Below are 21575 nucleotides of genomic sequence, written 5' to 3'. Positions count from 1 at the left end.
GTGAAGAGGAACTAGGATTCTCTGACAGGGATCTGGGCTGCAGAGCAGTGGGCACAGGGGAAGGTGGTTGCCATGGTGGCATTCGACACAGGGGCTGAGACAGCTCAGCTCCCTGCAGGCGATGGGAGGCCTTCCAGAGGACATGTGGATAGTCATCCTGCACCCCTGTGGGGTCTCTGTGAACACCGAGGCCAGCAAAGTGTCAGTTCAGGAGAGGCAAGATGGCAGTTTGGTTCAATATGACTCAGTGGCCGGTGCTGGTGTAGCCTTTGGGGTCTTCCCCTTGGGGAGTTTATTTTGGGCATATATAAGCACAGCATTAATTCAGTAAAAAACGTATCCTGGTGATAATTATTCAACCATGTGCATATCAGACCTTGAGACGTGACTACACTGTAAAGTACATGTGACATCGTCCATAAAGATGGGGTGGATAGATTAGCTGAGAAAACAAGCTCAAGATAAGGGTCTGGGGAAGCATCAAGTGACGTCTCAGCCATGCAGATAATGCAAAGACCACCAAGCAATTAACCGCGTGCACTGCCTGCCTTCTGGGCAAACAGGTTATGCATCTCTCCCTTGAAGTGACAACCGTGTGTTTAGCACCTCTGGTTCCCCTAGTGGTTATCTGGGAGCACAAGGACTTCATGCCTCTAACAGCTGGGAAGGGGAATGTTCCCACTCTGCCAGGATGAGGTGTTTCCAGAACTGTGGCTCTAGCAGGACCATTCTCCTCCAGACACCTCAGGAACATTTACCGAATGCTAACAGCATGTATGTGGGAAAGCTGAGGTACGTGCAGGAAAGACACCAAATCTGCCTTCTAAAAACCCACCGAATATACCTCTTGTGGCTCCGAGTTTACCACAGATGTCCAAAGGACCCCAGACTGGCGGTAGGGGTTTCAGGACCAAGATCTGGATCTTAACACCAACTGTAAGCATCTCTGAACAAAGCGACTCCCCCTCTCAGGAACTTAATTTCTTTGTGGCACTGGGATCTTGAGGGAACCTTCCAGCCCTGACGCTTTTTAGTGGAGGAAACACAGGCTTTTCTTAGCAAAACGTGAGAGCAAAGGTCTTGAGGTTTGCCGTTCACTGAACTTCGTCGGCCCCAAGATGCTTCCGTTGCCCCGGCAACCGCCGGGCCTGCGTGGTCCCCAGAGTGCCGCTAAGGAAGCCGGGAAGAGCCCTGCCCTCCCCAAGATGGCGACACAGCCAAGGGAGGGGTCCAGGACGGCTACAAAGTCTAGACCTTTCCTTCCTTTCCCTTTTTTTCACACTGACAGCGAACTTCCACCAACACTTGTTTTTTTTTCCTGGTTCAGAGAGTCTCGGAGTGGAGAGAAATGGGTTGCCTGCAGGGATTGGGGCAAAGCCCCAAAGGGAGAGGCGGGACTTCCGCGTCCTACAGGAAGTGACGCGACAGTCGCGGTCGCCGCCAGGTGGAACGGCAGGTGGGTTCAGGTGCCAGCCTGGCCCAGGCCTGGCTGTGGGACCGACTCTCTCGGTGAGCGACCGAAGAGGCTCCCAAGGGTCTGGAGACCGCAGGGCGGATTCTGGAATCCGAGCCCATCGCCCTGGCCTGGGGTCGTCCCCTGTACCAAGTAAGAATCACCTGCCCGCCTTCCAGCCGTAGGCTCCCTGCCCCAGTCCACAGGGGAGGACCAGAGGCCCGCCGTCCCGGATCGGGGGAGGGGTAGCTTGGGGCTGGCATCTGGGCACTTCAGTCCCCTGAAGCCCTGGTTTTTTTCTCTCCCAGACCCAGTTCCCCACTCCCCTCCCGAGCTGGGCAATTAGCCAGTCGGCCCCAACTCTTGGAACCATGTTTGCAGACTTAGACTATGACATCGAGGAGGATAAATTGTGAGTATTTTCTTCCCCAGGCTCTGGGAGCTGAGGACCCAGGTCCCTCGTGTCCTTGGGTGTCATAGCTCCACACACGTTTACTTCTCTGTGTACGGAAGCAGAAGTAGGTCCAGACATCCAGGTAGTTCGTCGCTTCGGAGGGGTGCGACAAGTTAACAGCTAAATCACGATTCGGGCCGTGTAAGCCCTATGGCATGATCCAGCCACAACACAGCGGGAGGAGCGGTCCTGCTGGCGTGGCCTGGGAAGGTGTTCCAAAGGCGGCAACCCAGCCAGGGTTGCAAAGGCTGCATGGGGGTGTCACTGACCCTCCTCCCCAGCATAGATGACCGATAGAGTTAGAAGGTACTCCCAGAGTGTGGAGTAGATGTCATGGCCCTTGTGTTGTTAGTCCTCAGTAAGGGGTGAGCAGTCCTTGGCTGTTAGCAAATCAGTCTTCAGTAACCAAGCTGGCACCTGTGCCTGTCCACAGCAAGACACACCTAAGCTCACTGATGGTGAATGCCGGGGGGGCGGTAACTGAGCAGTCTAATCGGAAGATGACTGGAGGAGAGTTGAGTAACTTTATCCTAAAAGGTGGCTATGATGTCCTGCATGTGCCTGCAACAGGGACAAGGACAGAGCCCAGCTGAATCTTTGAGTTTGTTTCCTTGGACTAGGATGCGCAGAGCCTCCCACGCGCATTTCATGTAAGGTCGCTGGCCAGAGAGCCCCATTTCATTCTGTGGGTGAAGGAAACAGATGCAGAGAAAGTGCCTGACCTGAGTCCCATAGCGGGCTCTGGCAGCTCGGGGTTTCGATCCTGTAGACATGACTCCTGAGCATGTTCTGGTACCAGTGTTCTTTCTGGCAGAGGAAGAGGCTCCTCTGTGTAGCCTGCTCCTTCCAGTCATCCTTTCTCCAGAGTTCACCTTCACTTGCTTCTGTTTCCAGAGGGATCCCCACTGTGCCTGGGAAGGTCACCCTGCAGAAGGATGCTCAGAACCTGATTGGGATCAGCATTGGAGGAGGGGCCCAGTACTGTCCCTGTCTCTATATTGTCCAGGTATGAGGTATGAGGTGGGGGCAGGGTCCTGGGTAGAGTGAGTCACCTCCCTTCTTGGGTGTGACAGAAAGAGGTGCATTTCTCCACTTTGAAAAAAGTGGCTTCAGGGCCTGGGAGATGGCTCAGTCAGTACAGTGCTTGCCGAGCACGCTTGGGTAGCAGAGTTCGATCCCAAGCGCCTGAGTAAAACACTGAGGTGGCAGTGTGCTCATCACAGTAGTGCTGGGGAGTGGAGACAGTGGATCCCTGGGCTTCACTGGCCGCCAGTCTACCTTGAGAAGAGAGCTGCAGGCCACAGAGACACTGAGTCCAAAGAAACCAAACAAGAATGAAAGCAAAGAGTGACTGACCAACACACCCCTGCGCGTGGAAACACACACACACAGGGACACAACACACCCCTGCCTGTGGAAACACACACAGACACAACACACACCACACCCCTGCTCGTGGAAACACACACATACAGACACAACACACACCACACAACACACCCCTGTGTGTGGAAACACACACACACACAACACAAAACACACCCCTTCGTGTGGAAACACAGAGAGACACAAAAGTATGTCTTGTTTCTTTAAAATTTTGTGATTAGTATTTGCGTTTTGATGTGTTTGATGTGTGTATGAGTATAGGTGCTCTCGTGTCATGGCGAGCACACAGAGGTCAAAGGACAACCCTTAGTGGGTCAGTTTTCTACTGTGAGATAACAGGTTTGAAATCAGACCATCAGACTTGCATAGTAAGCACTGTACTGGCCGAGGATCTCAGCAGGCCCCCGTGTTTCTGAGGTCTGTTCTGAGCAAGACTGGCCACCGCCCTAGGTGGGACTGTCCCTGTTCCTTTTCACCCGTTTGCTTCTGACTTGTTCTGATCTGGCTATCTGGCAGACTCTCAGCCTTACACCATGTTTGTTAGACTGAAGTTAGTGCCGGTCCGTGACTAGCATGTAATAGACGTCTGTTCGGTAACAGTCTCTAATGAATGTGCTTGCTAACTGAAGAGGGCAGGCTATGAAGTAATAGCGTCCTTGCTGAGCGTGGCAGCATATACCTGTAGCCCCTGCACTTGGGAGGTGAGGCAGGGAGGGTCAACAATTCCAAGTCATGCCCAGCTAAACAATGAGTCTGAGGCCAATGTAGGCTACTTGAGACCCTGTCTCAGCAAACAAAGGAGGAAAATGGTAGCCCAAGATTTACATGTATATCCCCCAATACCCGTGAGTTTTTTATCCACTCTGGGTCTCAGTTTTCTGACTTGGAAAGTGAGGGTTTAAAATCTGTAGCCCAGGTTTGGTTCCCAGCACCCCTATCAGGCGGTCACAATCACCTATAACTCAAGTTCCATGGGATCTGGTGATGTCTTCTGCCACCTCCAACCCACACATGCTTATGGTACACAAACATTCATTCACACGCACATGTGAAATTCTAAAACTTAAATGAATGTAATGGGCTGCATGAGACCCTGTTTCAAAAGAAACAAAACTGAGTTCATAAATGATGTGAAATATGGAAGCACAAATGTCTTTGAGTTCTTGTGAAAATGCAGCAGAACGGTAAAGCAAGGGCCAGGCAGCTTCACCTAGTCACAGCTGCTATGTATGGGGCCCAGCTGCTGTGCTGGAGTTAGGGGAGGGAGCCCCCCTGTGATCTGTTCAGTCTTGAGGCCTCCTTCACTAGGTGCCTGACCAGTCAGGGACATGTCTGTGGCCTGGGAAGGAGCCAGACTCTACCCTATTGGGACACCTAGCTAGCGGAGTAGGCCTCAGGGCAGACAGGACTTTGGGTCTTTGGAAGGATCATCCGCTCTTACCTCTACCTTCGAGGGTGATTTGGTCTCCTCTGCCCCAGGAGACCTTACCCAGGTCCCTCCTGTCTACATGCCTGCTCAGCATCTGTGCCACACCCCTCAGCCCATCTGTTCAGGACCCGAAGGGCATGTTTGTTTTAATGAGCTGCATGACAGCATGACGGGGTTTGTTGTGTTTGCGTGTAGCAGTCAGGGGCACAGGCCTGTGTCCACCGTGGCCCCGCCCCCCTCTCACCCTGCCGTTCAGCTGCTGCTGCAGATACGGCTCCCTGCTTCCCTTGGTTTTGTTATTTTAATTGTGTGTGTGTGTGTGTGTGTGTGCGCTCTCGTGCTCCTGAGTCCGAGCAGAACAGGTGTCAGATCCCTTTGAAGCTAAGTCACAGGCATTTGTGAGCAGCTTGGCGTGGGGACTGGGGGCTGAATGTGGTCAGAACAGGACGCACTCTGATCTGCTGAGCCACCTCGCCAGCCCTCCTGGCTTTGTTTTCTTGATTGATCACTTGTTCTTGGTTCAGGAGATAAGAGTTCAGCTCTTCTAAAACCACAGACCTCCCTCTTACCCCATCTGCCATGACAGTCACTCTTGACTCACCACAGGCAACATCTGGGAAATGTTTTCTAAATCCCTGTCCAGCTCTGGAGGCCAAGGGGATGGAAAAGGGACAAAAACAAACCCCACCCTCTGTAGCTCGTGGGCTGAACTTTCTGATGAGCTGGAGTCTTTGTGCCTGCCTGCCTGCCTCCTATTATCTTTTGTTTGTTTTGAGACAGGGTTTCTCTGTGGCTTTGGAGGTTATCCTGGAGTTCACTTTGTAGACCAGGCTGGCCTCGAACTCACAGAGATCTGCCTGCTTCTGTCTCCCGAGTTCTAGGATTAAAGGGTGCACTTATTAATTTTTATGTGTGTGTGTGTTTTGCCTGCATGTGTATCTCTCCATCAAATCCATGCCTGGTGCCTGTGGAAGCCAGAAGAGGGCATCAGATCCCCTGGGACTGTAGTTACAGACAGTAGTGAGCCACCATGTGGGTGCTGGGATTCAAGCCCAGGTCCTCTGGAAAAGTGACCAGTGCCCTTAACTGCTGAGCCACCTCTTTAGTCTTGAATTGGTGACTTTTTCTTGACTTTTTTTTTTTTAAGACAAAGTCTCGCTGGGTGTTGGTGGTGCACATCTTTAATCCCAGTACTTGGGAGGCAGAGGCAGGTGGATCTCTGTGAGTTCGAGGACAGCCTGGTCTACAGAGTGAGTTCCAGGACAGGGTCCAAAGCTACAGAGAAACCCTGTCTCGAAAAACAAAACAAAAAAAAAAACAACAAAAAGGCAAAGTCTCATGTAGCCTAGACTGGTCTCTAAGTCCCCACGGAGCTGAAGTTGGCCTTGAACTACTGATCCTCCAGCTTCTGCCTCAAGTGCTAGACTTAGAGGCATGTACCACCATGCTCAGCCCGTCTTCTTAGCAGAGCTTCTCCTTGTGTTCTCCGGTATTTCCTGCTGTTTGCCCCCATGCGGTCTTTTTGCTTTCTCAATAGACTTGTCACAGTCAGACTTCCCATCCTGTTCATGCTGTCATCTGTCCTCAGTCTAACCCTTGGGAACCTCTGCTCTTCATTCCCGTTCCAGGCCCCTTTTTGGCCTCCGCCCCCCTCTGGATGGAGCATAGCCTCTGGCTTTCTGAGGAAGGGCAGATGGACAGTGTGTATCCTAGAGATCTCGTTTGTCTTTCTGTTAGTGTCCTTCCCTTATTCCTCAAAGTGAACAGGAGCTCAAGTTCAGGAAGGCAAAGGGCTGGGGAGGCTCAGTGGTATGTGCTTAGAGTGGTCCATCTCCAGCACTTAAAAAGTGATACTAGGTTTGGAAACAAGTTTCAATCAGAACTTTTGAAACCTGTTTATTTTTTAGATTTATGTGTGTGGGCGCACCACATGCTTGCCTGATGCCCATGGAGGCCAGAAGAGGGCGTCAGATCCCCCTGGAACTGGATCTACAGATGGCTGTAAACCTCTAGATAGGTGCTGGGCCTGAACTCGGGTCCTCTGCAGTGCAACAAGTGCTCTTCACCACCCAGTCATCTTTCTCTGTCTAACAGCCCTGACTGTTCTGGAACTCGCTCTGTAGATCAGGCTGGCCTTGAACTCACAGAGATCCATCTACCCCTGCCTCCCGAGTGCTGGGATTAAAGGCGTGTACCACCACTACCCAGCCTCTAGAGATTCTTGTACCTAGAACTGGGCATTTATTTTGCCTAGTGTGATGTTAGAGAGTTCATAGTTTCCTTTTAACTCAATATTACAAGTTAATTTTCTGTCTTCTCCACACTGACCTTTATCCTTGGATGTTCCTAAAACTTTTTTGTGTGTGTGTGTGGGGGGGGGGTTCGAGACAAGGTTTCTCTGTATTGTTTTGGAGTCTGTCCTGGAACTCGCTCTGACCAGCCTGACCTGAAACTCACAGGGATCTGCCTGCCTCTGCCTCCGAAGTGCTGGGATTAAAGGCTTGCACCACCGACGCCTGCTGTTCCTAGAATTCTTGGTAATTTCTAAATCTCTGATCCCCACTGCCAGTGCCACATTATTTGATGTCTCTGGCTTTGTAGGAAAATTTGAAATCAAATGTGAGTCTCTCAGCTTTATTATTCTTTCTCAAGACTACGTTGACTTTTCAGAGTTCCTTGATATTCTGTATGAACCTTAGGATTTAGGTTTTTAGAGTTTTTCATCTATAAAAATGTCCTTGGGACTTTGTCAGGGAGCTGACTGAGTCTGCATATTGCTGTGGACAGTATTGACATGTCATATCTTCTTGTCTACAAATATGGACCATTGCTTTCACAGCTGTGCCCAGATACCCGAGGGGAAGTTCAGGAAGGGATTTACTTAGGCTGGTGTCACAGGTTTCTGTCCCTCAGTACAGAGCTCGTGGCTGAGTGGTCACATCAGAGGCATCCAGAGAACAGGAGTGTGTGCTCTGTGCTGGCTGCCTTTCTCTTTCCTCTTTCCCTCTGTCCAGGCTCCCGCCTATGGGACGCTGCCTGCCTGCATTCATCCTCACAGATGCACATGTGACAGCAAGTGGACTGTGGAGATCTTGTCAGCTTGACATCTACTGTAAACCACAGCATCCACGGAAAGGTTCATCTTCGTCGTACAATCCAGATGTATCCAGATGTGTTAGCTAAGATCCCATAGGCTTGGTTCTGTTCTCAGCATTATCTGTTGTGTGTGTGTATGTGTGTGTGTGTGCACATGTGCACACATGCCATGGCATGCTAGTGGAAGTCAGGACAGCTTGTAGGAGTCGGCTCTCTTCTTCTACCACCAGAATTGCCCACCAGGATAAGTTTACCACATTGGGGGCTTCTCTAGGCTGCACCTCCCAACTTTTCTAAATTTCCTCTGCAAACCAGGCTCAAGGACCATTGATCATGCTTAGTCATAGCAGCAATCTCATTTCTTTAGTACCCATTGTCTGAGTCGGGCTTAATCATTGCTGTAACAAAATACTTGGAGAGAGGAAGCACTCGTTTTGATTCCGTCATATTCCATGACAGGAGCAGAGCAGCTCCACCCTGATGGCCTGAGAGCAGCGACGCCCCATGCCAGCAGCCTTTCTCCTAACCAGTCGTGTGGGGTGATGCCACCCCACGAAGGTCATTCTCTCAGGCAGCATCTTCACTGACATCCAAGGGATGTTTCACCAGTCTCCATCCGCTCACGGTGGAGGTCACGTCTAGCATCACAGAGTCCTTCTGTCTGATAATGCCTCTTTCTAGTTCCCATTGTCTGCCCGTCTTGTGACACGTAGTCTGATCTGAATTGATACATGCTTAGCTTGATTACTCCAGATTTCCTTGAAACATTGTAAAAAAAAATATTACAAAGCATGCTTTAGGCATGGCTCTCTCTCTCTCTCTTTTTTTTTTAAAGAAAATTTAGAAACTAAAGGTAACACAGGAGCCAGACATAGAGGTTCACATTCCTGTGGGCCGTGAAAGCCACTGTATTTGCTGTATGAGAAAAAAAATCTCACCTGTTGGGATCCACATCCTGTCTTCTTTCCCTTTCCCAAGAATGGGGAGTTTTCCCCTTGTCCTCCCTGGCACTGCTGAGGTGGGGGGAGGGAGGGGGAGGAGTCCCAGGTCCATCCCGTCTCCTCCACTTTCTGCACATCCGCAGGTATTTGACAACACACCTGCAGCCTTGGACGGCACGGTGGCGGCTGGTGATGAGATCACTGGGGTCAATGGCAGGTCAATCAAAGGGAAAACCAAAGTAGAGGTGGCAAAGATGATCCAGGAGGTGAAGGTAAGACCACTGGGGAGCAGTTGGAAGCTTGCTCCAGAGTGAAATGGAGGCTGCCAGGGGCCTAGCAGGCTTAAGGATCGCTGCCTACTTCTTGTATAGCAGCCTGAGGGACACATTCCAGTGTCCTGGGCCCCCTGGACCCTCAGTTAATGCTAAATATTCTTGGGGCTTGTCCTGGGCCCCTCTAAGCTTCCGGAAGTGCTAAACACTCATGAGCCGTGATGTCCTTGTTGGAGCTGCAGAGGCAGCTAGATGCCAACAGTGACCCTCATGGGTCAATGAACTCTAGTGACCACAGCTAGGCCATGTTTGCCCCAGAGCTTTGGGGGGGGGGCTGCTTCCCAGAGTCCCAGGGACTTGGGTTATGGAGAATCCAGTCTAGATGTAGCCTACACCCCTTCCCTCCTGCTAGTTTCCTTCCCCAGATGTTCCGTTGAAACCCTTGCTCCATACAGTGCCTTGTCACTCACAAAGCAAGCACAGCCTTTTTCCTGTTCCCCGGCTGTCAGCCACAGGAGACCCTTGTAAAAAGTGGTGAGCGAGCTAGCTGCATGAGGATGCAGAGCCACGGATGATAAGGCAGTCCCAGACCAAGCGTGGGGTCTAGCTCGTGTGTGGGCCGGTGCCTGAGCCCCAAACCCCAGCCAGGCCAGTGCCTTTCCCTTCCTGCTGCTATCCACCAAGGCGCCAGACCAGCCCCTACTGTCCCGTTTAAGAAATATTTTTTATTGGATTTATTTTGTTTTTATGTGCACTTTGGCTGCAAGTATACATGTGCACCACATTTTCCTCTCTGCCCTTGGAAGTTATAGATGGTTGTGAACCCCCATGCAGTGCTGAGAACTGAGCCATCTCTCCACCCCCACTCTCCCCTTCTTGCTTCCACTCGGACCTACACCACCCTGGCTTCCTCTGGTCCTGTCCCCGAGTCACCCTGGTACTTAGTCCTTTAAGGAAAGGATGACCTCTGTAGCTCCTGGTGCCCCTCAGGCATCAGACAGACCAAGCATGGACTCAGAGCTCAGAGCCATGTCAGTCCCAAGGGAACCCTTCACACCCTGCCCCTAACTGACCTCATCGGCTCACTTCATCTGTGCTGTGGGTGTAAGTTCTCAACCAAGTTTGATGTGAGTAGATGCAGTCCAGTCTCAAAGGCCTTAGGATTGCCAGAGCTAGAGTGACCATGGTGGCCTCCTGTGGTCAGCAGCCCTCCCCTAAGGCAGTCACTAGAATATGGGACTAAATGAATCCCCAAGTCACTCAGCCTCTGCTGCTGAACTGGAGTCCCCAAGAAGTCCTGCTCCTTTCCTCATGGCTGGTGTTCTAGTGCCAGGTGTAGAAAATAGTGTTTGGGAGGGCCTGGAGCCTGGGAGCCACTGTCCTAATTGTGTCTGTGCTGCTCTTGCAGGGGGAGGTGACCATCCATTACAACAAGCTGCAGGCGGACCCTAAGCAGGGCATGTCCCTGGACATCGGTAAGCCAGGCCAGAGCGGCCATGTGCCATGGGCTCTGGCTTCTTCTGTCCAAGCTGATCCAAAAGGCTAGGAGGATCCAGGTGCCCCCCCGTGTAGCTCTTCCCAGGCCTCTGGCCCTGCATTCTCACTGCCCACTCCCAGACCTGGGCCTGTGTGTCATGCCTGTTCGTTTGTTTTTGTTTTATTGGTTTTCGAGACACGGTTTCTCTGTGTAACAGCCTTGGCTGTCCTGGAACTTGCTCTGTAGACCAGTCTGGCTTCGAACTCACAGAGATCCACCTGCCCCTGCCTCCCGAGTGCTGGGATTAAAGGTGTGCACCACCACTGCCCAGTTTGTCATGTCTGTTTTTAGTCCCCCTCCTCCATGGCCTCTCCTGCAGTGTACTTCCAGGAAGACTGGGATGCAAACTGGACCTTGTGGTGTAGTGTTTGACAAGGTCCTGTGTCTAGACGGGCAGGACCTCGATTCTGTAGAAGCCTTGAGGCAGCAATAGTTAGCTACTGCTGTCTCTGGATCCACCACACGACACTCTCAGTGAGAGGCACAAGAGGCTTGGCAGTTTCCTGGCAGAGCCCTCAGATAAACACCTCATGCCCACCACCCTTTAGGACAGAGGCCAATGGCGAATAAGCTCACCAGTGCTTTCTCTGTAACCCTGGCTGGCCTGGAACTGGCTCTGTAGACCAGGCTGGCCTTGAACTCACAGATTCCTGCCTTTGCCTACCAAGTGCTGGGATTAAAGATGCACCACCACACCTGGTCTGACATTCTTGCTCTTGAGTCCTTTGATTCCAGCCCAGGACCCCTTCTAGGACCCCAACTGGTTACATGCAGTGCCGCCAGTGGCTCTTAGTGGTGCCTGCGGCTGTAGTGTGACCCTTGAGAACCACCTCCAGAGCCCTGGCCTTGGCACAGGTCATCTCGTATGCTGGCTGGAAGAGAAGGGACAAGGCCCTCTCTGGCCTGTCAGCTACTCCTTAGCGTGGACAAGCTCTGGGCTCTCAGTGACACCAGTGGCAGACAGCAGGTCTCAGTCCTTGTGCCAAGCACTCATATTTATGTGTCTGGCTCCTGCGAGTTGGGGCTGAGTGGGACAGGTAGCGCAGGGCACACTGCTGAGAGCCACTGTTTCCTGACCACACCCCAAACAGCAGACCCTGGGCCCGTCTTCTTCACCCAGCCTGCAGCGGACAGGCTCAGGCCTGGACAGCCTGCCCAGCAGCACTCATTGGCCCTTCTCTCTTGCAGTGTTGAAGAAGGTCAAACACCGGCTGGTGGAGAACATGAGTTCAGGCACAGCCGACGCCCTGGGCCTGAGCCGTGCCATCCTGTGCAATGGTGAGTTGTCCTTCCACCAGCTCCATGGCCGACTGTCCATCAAGCTAACAAGTCTGAGAGCCCTTCCCTGCCTCAGTGTGCACAGCCAAGTCACTTCTCTGTGTCCCTGGGGTCCTCTTGTACTCTCCAAGAGCAGAAGCTGTCAGGGCTGAGTCCCCTCACTGCCTGACGCTCCCTGCATAGCTGCACTTGTCCTGCTCTGTGCTGCTCGCCTCAGTCCTGCCCGTGACCAGGAGGTGGCGCTGCCGCCCGTCTCCCCTAGTTTGTGCTCAGAGAAGCCATGTGCAGGCACTTTACACACGCAGACGCATGCCCTGGACGTCTCCCCAGGAGGCCGATAGAACTGTGGTCCTGCCATCGCCATCGCCAGCCCATGCTTATAAATAGCAGTGCGATGCATGTACTCGGGGAAGATAAAAATATCCATGTAAACCGTGGGCTCAGCTGGGAGAGTGGGGGTGGGGCCTGAGCATGTTCCAAATGGGGTACAAAGTGGCGGCTGCTATTTTCAGCCCTGTGGTGCCTATAAATCCTTGTTACTGTAGTCACCATGCATTGAGATGAAATTAGAACTGGTTGTTGTTTCCCCCGAACCATGCAATTTCCCTAGCTGTAAATAGGATTTCTAAAATTGAAGCTGTCATGATGTCCCATGACCCAGCTAAAAACAACTATGCCTGCTGGCCCTGTGCTCATGCTTCAGGGAGCCAGAACCTAGGCTGTAGGCCACCATAGCTTCCTGAAGACCTCTAAGGTGTCCACCCTCCCCCATTCTCCCACTCAGAGCCCTCCACACGGCCAGCTTTCCTGCCCAGAGAAAAGCTTCTGCCTGTGCTGCGCCCCCCTCTCCTGCTCAAAAGCCTCTGACTGAGCAATCTCCACACTAAAGAAAGCCAGGAGAGCCAGCCTCTGCTCACACAGGCACAACTCCATGACTCCAGCCTCTGCTCACACAGGCACAACTCCATGACTCCAGCCTCTGCTCACACAGGCACAACTCCATGACTCCAGGCTCTGCTCACGCAGGCACGGCTCCATGACTCCAGGCTCTGCTCACACAGGCACGGCTCTATGACTGTAGACTCTGCTCACACAGACACGGCTCCATGACTCTAGGCTCTGCTCACGCAGGCACGGCTCTATGACTCCAGGCTCTGCTCACACAGACACGGCTCTATGACTGTAGACTCTGCTCACACAGACACGGCTCTATGACTCCAGGCTCTGCTCACACAGGCACAACTCCATGACTCCAGCCTCTGCTCACACAGGCACAACTCCATGACTCCAGGCTCTGCTCACGCAGGCACGGCTCCATGACTCCAGGCTCTGCTCACACAGGCACGGCTCTATGACTGTAGACTCTGCTCACACAGACACGGCTCCATGACTCTAGGCTCTGCTCACGCAGGCACGGCTCTATGACTCCAGGCTCTGCTCACACAGACACGGCTCTATGACTGTAGACTCTGCTCACACAGACACGGCTCTATGACTGTAGACTCTGCTCACACAGACACGGCTCTATGACTCCAGGCTCTGCTCACACAGACACGGCTCCATGACCCTAAGCTCTGCTCACACAGGCTCCATGACTCCAGGCTCTGCTCACACAGGCACGGCTCCATGACCCTAAGCTCTGCTCACACAGGCACGGCTCTATGACTCCAGGCTCTGCTCACACAGGCTCCATGACCCTAAGCTCTGCTCACACAGACACGGCTCTATGACCCTAAGCTCTGCTCACACAGGCACGGCTCTATGACTCCAGGCTCTGCTCACACAGGCTCCATGACCCTAAGCTCTGCTCACACAGGCACAGCTCTATGACTCCAGGCTCTGCTCACACAGGCTCCATGACCCTAAGCTCTGCTCACACAGACACGGCTCTATGACCCTAAGCTCTGCTCACACAGGCACGGCTCTATGACTCCAGGCTCTGCTCACACAGGCTCCATGACCCTAAGCTCTGCTCACACAGGCACGGCTCTATGACTCCAGGCAAGTTGCCCACCACTCAGCCCTCAGCTTCCTCTGTAGAACAGGCCAAGTGGACCCTTCTCATGAGGTGCAGGCTAGAGAAGGGTCAGGGGTCATCAGGGGACTTTCAGTGTCTGGCTCCCAGCAGGAGACTCAGTGTGGCTTCAGGTATTCTCACGCCTGGTCAGGGCCTAAAAGGCTTCACCCTCTCATGAGAGGTATGAGTAGTTCATCCCCACAGGTGGGGACATATCCAGAGTTGGGGAGCCCAAGGAGGCCATGCTCCCTGCACTCGAAAACCTATGTCTGTGCTTCCACCCTGAGTCAGCTGCCTCCCGTGCCCAGCCTGTCCTGAGTTGGGGTGGCTGTTGTTCCTGCACCCCCTCCACCGTCCTGTTCTGGTCACTGGCTACTGGCCAACTCCTCTGATGAACTTGGAGCCCCAGGGGCAGTACCTGAAGCTTGGTTTTACCACAGTCACTCCCCAGACCTAATGTGCTATTGTGTGACAAAACTTTTTTTCCTTATAGAGGAAAAGATTTCATTGGGGGCTTCTTACACTTTGAGAGGTTTAGCCCACTGTCATCATGGGGGACATGGCAGCGTGCAGGAGACATGGTGCTGGGGAAGGAGCTGAGAGTCCTTCATCTTTTCTGGTTTTGGTTTTTCGAGACAGGGTTTCTCTGTGGCCTCTCAAAACCAAACCCAACCAGCAACAGAAAACTCCCTTTGCTTCCCCTTCTTTCCTGCCTCTCCATCACCTCTTCATTCGTCCCGGTGGCTTTGGGGGCTTTGGTGTGTCACACAGCGACCCCTGTGTCCCATCAGCTTTACTGGCATATGTCCATTGCAATGAGTCACTGGTCTGGGTTCAAGGCCTCTGGTTTCCGGTTCACCGTCCTCACTGGATCTCTGGTCATTCTGAGTCATGGAGATCTGTGGGTATCATTCCACAGGACCAGTTCCTTCAGCAGCTCCAGTAGGTCCCAGATGGGGTAGATGCTAGGGTGGGCCAACCCAAGGCCCGGCTGTGGGCCTGGGTGGTAGCCAAGCTGGTGACAAAACTTTTATTGAGGAGCCACAATACATGTCTACTCACCCCAGATTGGGAGCCCACGGCAGACCGAAGTACAGATATCACCCATGTCCAACATGGTGAATCAATGAGCGTTATTGGGGTCACTTACAGGAACAGAAATGACTCAGACACAGCTACATTACCAAGACTCACCAAGCATGGGTGACAGCTTAGCAGGTTGGAGGGTGTCCTTCCCAGATCTCTTCCAAGCAGCTCATCTTGTTTCTCCTCCCAAGCAGCTGGTCTGGTCTCCCTTCCGCAGTTTAGCTCAGTCTGAGAGCGTCTCTCAGCTTTCAATGTGTACTCAAGCAGAGAGGGGTCGAGTGACTGCCCAGTTTCAGGGAGAAGTGTGTACTTAGCCTATACTTGTTTGGTCATTGGCTGTGGTCAGCAAGTTCTTCTAGGGGAGGACTTTTCTCCAAGCCCTCCTGAATCCCTTCTCCCTGACTCCAGCCCATCCTGTACACTTGTCAAAGCCAGCCCTGGACATGATCAAAAGGCTCTGCTCCCCTCTAACTGCTGTGTGGGCAGCCTTTGCTGCTGGCCCAGGGTTTGCCTTCTGGGCCTATGGGAAGCTACCCTTGGGTGTGGCCTAGGGGAAACCCACCCTCATACACTCATGACTTTGGGAAGTGCTATACTGGAATGGCCGTCAGCCCCTAGATTGCCCTAGCCAGTGGTGGGTGGAGGGAGGCTCCTGACACAGGTCTGAGCCAGCTCTGCCTGGCTCTAACCTCTCTACATTTGCAGGAAGGTTGATGAGTAAACCCTGAGGCCCAAACTCCATCCAGACCTCCTGTTTTTGGCAGAGGCTAGTCCTCAGGGGCTACCCTTCACTCTCCAGCTGGGCTGTCCTCCCTGACTTGCGGAGCCCACAGCCTCCCCTGTTCTTACCCTCCACAGATGGACTGGTAAAGCGGCTGGAGGAGCTGGAACGCACTGCTGAACTGTACAAAGGTAGGTGGACCACCTGCTGCTGCTCCATCCTAGGACTGTCCTAGAGACTGGCACCGGGGCAAGGGAGCTACCTAGAAAATTTTGGAAACAGACGCCCCTCCAAATTCCTACAGTCCCAGAGAGATCCCCTAGGATAATCCCAGCTGCCTGTTACATGGGATCCACAGAGAGGGCCAACTCAGCCTTCATCCCCAGGCCTTGGGGAAAAGCCTGGGCCCTAATGCCCAGTGAGGACCTCAGGTGGACTGTGAGGCTGGGGGCCAGTGTGATCCCTGATTTCGGTCTCTGTCTTCTGTCACTTGGGTCTCTTCCCACAGGGATGACGGAACACACCAAGAATCTCCTTCGGGCCTTTTATGAGCTGTCACAGACGCACCGGGGTAATGGCATCCCCAGACATGCCATGTGACCCTGCAAACCCCTGTCCCTCAGGGCTCAGTAACTCCTAACAGTGAGGTGGCTAGGCTCTTCTCTGGGGCCCTTCTCATCCCTGTGGCAAGGCCACCTCCCAGCTCTGACCTCCGGCCTGACCCCGGCTGGCCTCTGGAGGATGCAGTGTACCTCGATGCTACTTACAGTGCAGGCAGCCTCTCTTCGTTTGGTCTCTTCAACACCATGGTGGGCAGTAAAGACACAAGCCCATTCACTGGCCAGGAAGGGAAGCCCAGACAAGGAGTAGGTCGAGAGGATGGTGGCAGAGCCTGGCATTGGAATGCAGGAGCCCAGAGTCAGCCTGGCCCTCTGCTTGCCCTGCATGACCTCCTTAGAGCCTCACTTAGCCTTTTGTGGGGGCGCTGGGGGAACGAAAGCTACCCCCTGGGAGCCTAGCCCCAGAGTGAGGGATGCCGCTCCTCGGGAGTGCGGCCCAGGCCCCTTGAAAGATGTGCTTCCTTCAGATGTGGGCCCTCAGGCAGACCATGGCTCTCTGCTCATCAAGCCCCTGTCCTGCTGCCCAGCCAGCCCCTGGCTTCTCCACTAGGGGTCAGGAGGGGCCTCAAGGCAAACTTGTCATGCAGCCTTTGGGGACGTGTTCTCTGTGATTGGGGTACGGGAGCCGCAGCCAGCAGCAAGTGAGGCCTTCGTGAAGTTTGCTGACGCACACCGCAGTATTGAGAAGTTTGGCATCCGGCTACTGAAAACCATCAAACCGGTGCGTCCCTCAGAATGCAGCATGTTCCGCTGGCCAGAGCAGGAGGGACAGCTTAGCACAGGAGGGGTTCTGGGCTGGAGTCAGGTGCCAGGTGCGGACACTAGCTTGGTCACCTCTGTGGCCAACCAGCTGTCAGTCACTGAGCCTCCTGGGGTCACTGTTGACTTCAAGACTCTGCTGGATCACAATGTGCCAGTGGCCTGACATAGTCTTCTAACCTTGACACGTGCCCTTTGTCAGATTTCCAAGTCCACTGGAAGGGATGACATGTCTGTGCCATTTGTAACCCAACCTTGTAGATGCTGACGGACCTGAACACGTACCTCAATAAGGCCATCCCTGATACGCGCCTCACCATCAAGAAATATCTGGATGTGAAGTTTGAGTACCTGGTGAGTGGCCTGCAGTGCTGCCCAGCTGGGGTGAGCCCTCCCTGGAAGCCAGCCCTGAGACAGGCAGCCATGACACGGCAGGCAGGATGCTGGGTCAGGAGTGAGGGGTTAAAGGCCTGACTAATCGGAAGCAGCCTAGACTCTGCATTTCCCACACCAGGGAGCTCGGAGCTACCTAGAGCCTGGTGAGCAGGAGAGCGCTCATTCTATATCATGTCTACTCCTTGGAACTTGTCGCCTTTAGCAACAGCTCAGATGAGGTCTGGGATGCTTCGAAGGACATTTGGATGGCCAAATGGTCAAAGAAGCCCAGAAAATGATGTTAAGTCTTCAGGCTTCTCTCTGCAGCACTTCCCAGTGCCTTGACGAGGCCGGTGCTCATGTCCTCAAGGGGCTGCAGCTCTCCTGTCCCTCCAGCACCGCTGCACACAATGCCTTTGGGTCTTTGCTCTTGTGGAGACAAATAGAGCCCCAGGCCTCATGCATGTTAGGCAAGTGCTGTGCCACTGAGTCACAGCCTCCAGTCCCCAGAGCATCTCCTTAGAGATGCTTGAATTTGGTTTCTCTGGAATTTCTCAAGCCTTCAGGCCATTGCACCCTCCCAGAGGAGTGCCCATCTCTCTGCTGCCCTTTTCCTGGGCCTCTGTCCATGGCTGCCTCCAGCCTTTCCCAGGTGGCCCAGACCTAGGTGGCCTATGTGGCCACTGCTCTCTTGGTGTGTCTAGGTTCCCAGGTGTCCTGAGGGCATAGGGAGGCAGGGCAGGCAGAGCTGGAATCATGAGGATGGGCTTCCAGGAAGCTTGGCCACTGACTTCTGGCCTCATCCATCCCATCCTATACAGTCCTACTGTCTAAAGGTGAAGGAGATGGACGACGAGGAATACAGCTGCATCGTGAGTACCAAAGGGGCCCAGGCTGCTATCAGGAAGGCTTGGGGTGCCCACACTTCACCTCAGAAGGCCCTGGGTCTGCCAGAGGTATTGGGTGTGTTGGGTATCCTGGGGACTTAGTTTGGAGCTGTCAAACCAACTACCAGCTCCTCTGGATTGGAGTACCAACCAGCTCATTTGCCATGAAGTGACTGACTCCCCAGGCCTGCTCTAGACCAGGTACCCCAAGTTTGTGAGGCTCCTACTGGAAAAAGTTGACTGATTTCACTTCTGAGCTATGCTTTGATTTAAAAAAAAAATAGTCTTTTTTTTGTTTCTATATATATACACGCTCTGATTTTTTTAAAAAAAAAATAGTCTTTTTTTTGTTTCTATATATATACACGAGTGTTTTGCCTGTGTGTGTGTGTGTGTGGTGTCGGTTTGCATGGCTGATACCTGTGGAGGTCAGAAGAGGGTGTTAGAGCTGAAATTACAGACAGTTGTGAGCAATCGTGTGGCGCTGGTAACTGAGCCCAGGCCTCTGCAGGAATGAGCACTAACCACTGAGCCACTCTCCAGCCCCTGGTTGTCTTTTGTTGTTTTTGTTTCTAATTTGTGATTTGTTTGCAATCAAGGTCCATCTTTTGGCCAATATTCATTTATTTCATGTGAATTGTGTTCGTGTTTCTGTGGTTGATTTTTGTCCCTCCAAAGTTACTGTTTTGGGCTTCTGTGTGTCTCTGGCATCTGAAAGCCCATTGTGGTACAGCTGTGAGCTGGGCCAGCCCTGCAGCTTTCCAGCCCCATCTGTCCTGGGCGGCCCAGGTCAACCCAAGAGAGCTGACAAGCTTGCCTGCCCCAGGCCCTAGGAGAACCCTTATACCGAGTGAGCACAGGCAACTACGAATACCGCCTGATCCTGCGCTGCCGCCAGGAGGCTCGAGCCCGCTTCTCCCAGATGCGCAAGGATGTGCTGGAGAAGATGGAGCTGCTGGACCAGAAGCATGGTGAGGGGCTCTGGGGCCTGAGCACTGCCCCAGTTAGTCCTTTCTTGGCACTTAGCCCCAGGGTGGGTGCCGTTCTCTCCCTAGATCAGAAATGAGGCCTAGAGAGGGTGGTCTCCCGGGGCCTCAGGGCCAGGCCCTGCAGGAGTCCACCCAGAACCTGGTTAGGTTGGGGCCAGGTCTTGGGTTGGTGATCCACTCACTCAGGCAGCCTTCTCTGTTTCCTGAGCTAGGAGTTTAGAGGACTAGGTGGCCAACTAGGCAGGGCCAGAAAGCCTCTGGCTGGGGCCCAGGAAGTGTCCCGGTGGGAAGGAGAGGCAGCTCCGGGTCTTCCCTGAGGGGAGGCAGCTCCGGGTCTTCCCTGAGGGGAGGCAGCTCCGGGTCTTCCCTGAGGGGAGGCAGCCGCAGCCACTGGGCCTGTCTGCTCGCCTCCTGCGCAGTCCAGGACATCGTGTTCCAGCTGCAGCGCTTCGTGTCCACCATGTCCAAGTACTACAATGACTGCTACGCTGTGCTGCGCGACGCCGACGTCTTTCCCATTGAGGTGGACCTGGCGCACACCACTCTAGCCTATGGCCCTAACCAGTGTGGCTTCACTGATGGAGAGGATGAGGACGAGGATGAGGAGGACGGGGCAGCTAGGGAAGTGTCCAAGGATGCACGTGGGGCCGCGGGGCCCATGGACAAGGGCGGAAGCTGGTGTGACTCCTGAGTGCCCCCTCAAGCGGACCTGGGGGGCAGGGCAGCGGGAGGACCGCATCGGGAACGGGGCGGGGCCACTGTAGGACAGTGAAGGCGTGTAGTGGCGCATAAAGGCCTGCTGGCTCGGGGCGCCTGCCTCCCTGCTCCTCTGTCCTCGCACAGTGAACCCAGGTTGCATCCTGGGACCTGGACTCTGGCCCCCGTCCTTCATTCCCACCTCCCAGCTGGAGGGAGAGCTGGGCCTTGGACAGAAAAGAGGAGGGGCTGGCGCGGGCAGAGTGCAGGACCTGTCCTGTGAGTGCCTCGGTGGTGCCAAGCCTGCAGGGAATGGGAGCCGGGTGGACATCAGAGGCTGGGGCCAGTGTACCAGGCCGGCCCCCTGAGTCCACACGCACACCTTGGCAGCCTATATTTATTTGTTCCTGGCTTAGCCTCAAGGGCTGGATGCTGGGCCTGTATTGAATAAACAGAAACCCAGACAGAATGGATGGGCTCCTTGCAATGGCTCCCCTGCCTCCTGGGTCATAAGGGAGGGTGGGACACGAGGCTTAGGCGGTTCTCTCTGTGTCCGTCACTCATCTCTTGCAGCACCTACAGGAGCAGCTTTCTTGTTCCCGTAGCATCTGGGGTTGAGAGGCTCAGGACCACACATGAGAACAATGGAGCTGAGCTTGCGTCTGCAGGTTCCAAAGCTTTGACTGTCACCTGCTCCCACTGCTTGCAGCGTCACTGAGTACTCTCCCTTCAACCCTTTCTGTGTATCTGGCTGTGAAGTAAACCTTTATTTGGGCAAGGGGGCAGAACAGACACTGGTCAGGTGAGAGAATGCTGACAAGGCCACTCCAGGGGCGCCTGTTGAGTTCAGGCCCGGGGGGCACAAGGGAGACGCTGCCACCCTTAGGCAGTAGTCTGGCTGGGTGCGGCACACCTGCAACCATTTTACCCTGAAATGCCCATTAGGACGGATGTGGCCGTCTTGAGAGCAGAAAGACAAGGAATGTGCAAAGTTCGCAGGGTCCGAAATGGAAAAGTAGCTCTGAGCTCTGCAGTCCTGCAGAGACCCAGGTGGGATTCTCAGGGTGGAGGGAGATAGCCTGTTACCATCTATCCCATGGGGCCCAGCAGCTGTCTGGCCACACTGCCTCTCTGAAGAGATATCTAGTTAGTGGTCAAGGGCACAGATCAAAGCCAACAGCTTGAAGCTGGGCATGATGGCCACATCTTTCATCCCAGCGCTTAAGAGGTAGAGAGAGGCAGGCGGATCTCTGAGTTTGAAGCCAGCCTGGTCTACAGAGCGAGTTCCAGGACAGCCAGGGATACACAGAGAAACCCTGCCTCAAACAACAAAAACTACAGCTTGGGCCCTAACAATGGCCTCTGCGACCTGGGCTGATTCCTACCCACATTATGTTTCCTGTGTGAAGTGTGGGTAAATTCTACCGCGTTGGATTGTTAAGAGAATCAGTGAGATTTATAAAGGGCATAGAATGGTCTTGGCCAAGTTAGCACTGTTGGTACCTGCTTAGATAAGATGCCATCCCTTCTGGAGTCTGGGAGCCACAGAGCATTTCCCCAAACCTTGAACGGAAAATGA

General features: G+C 53.7%; 1 protein-coding gene across 3 annotated transcripts; it reads left to right on the top strand.

The window, feature by feature from the left end:
* The first annotated feature begins 1317 nt into the window (after positions 1-1317).
* Pick1 (protein interacting with PRKCA 1) lies at positions 1318-20465 on the top strand. 3 transcript variants are annotated; one of them, XM_040754161.1, is made up of 13 exons: positions 1318-1456; positions 1762-1865; positions 2802-2913; positions 8903-9031; positions 10440-10506; positions 11757-11846; positions 15808-15861; positions 16179-16241; positions 16878-17011; positions 17311-17403; positions 18246-18296; positions 19138-19282; positions 19720-20465. In XM_040754161.1, the coding sequence occupies exons 2-13, from the start codon at positions 1825-1827 to the stop codon at positions 19989-19991; spliced, it is 1251 nt and encodes a 416-aa protein (XP_040610095.1). In that variant the 5' UTR covers positions 1318-1456; positions 1762-1824; the 3' UTR covers positions 19992-20465. The 3 variants fall into 3 exon arrangements, with proteins under 3 accessions (XP_040610095.1, XP_040610094.1, XP_040610096.1); XM_040754160.1 differs by lacking the exon at positions 1318-1456 and adding an exon at positions 1463-1606; XM_040754162.1 differs by lacking the exons at positions 1318-1456; positions 16179-16241 and adding an exon at positions 1463-1606.
* The last annotated feature ends 1110 nt before the right edge of the window (positions 20466-21575 follow it).

Source organism: Mesocricetus auratus, unplaced genomic scaffold (assembly GCF_017639785.1).
Source record: "Mesocricetus auratus isolate SY011 unplaced genomic scaffold, BCM_Maur_2.0 Super-Scaffold_100010, whole genome shotgun sequence".
Lineage (NCBI taxonomy): Eukaryota > Metazoa > Chordata > Mammalia > Rodentia > Cricetidae > Mesocricetus > Mesocricetus auratus.
This window is presented reverse-complemented; position numbering and strand designations above follow the sequence as displayed.

What these genes read in the sequence shown, in the direction of transcription:
- Pick1 (XM_040754161.1), top strand. Translation starts at nt 1,825, where the DNA reads ATGTTTGCAGACTTAGACTATGACATCGAGGAGGATAAATT. An exon ending in GACATCGAGGAGGATAAATT is followed by an intron (nt 1,866 to 2,801) that starts GTGAGTATTTTC and finishes TTCTGTTTCCAG; the next exon opens with AGGGATCCCCACTGTGCCTG. An exon ending in CCTGTCTCTATATTGTCCAG is followed by an intron (nt 2,914 to 8,902) that starts GTATGAGGTATG and finishes GCACATCCGCAG; the next exon opens with GTATTTGACAACACACCTGC.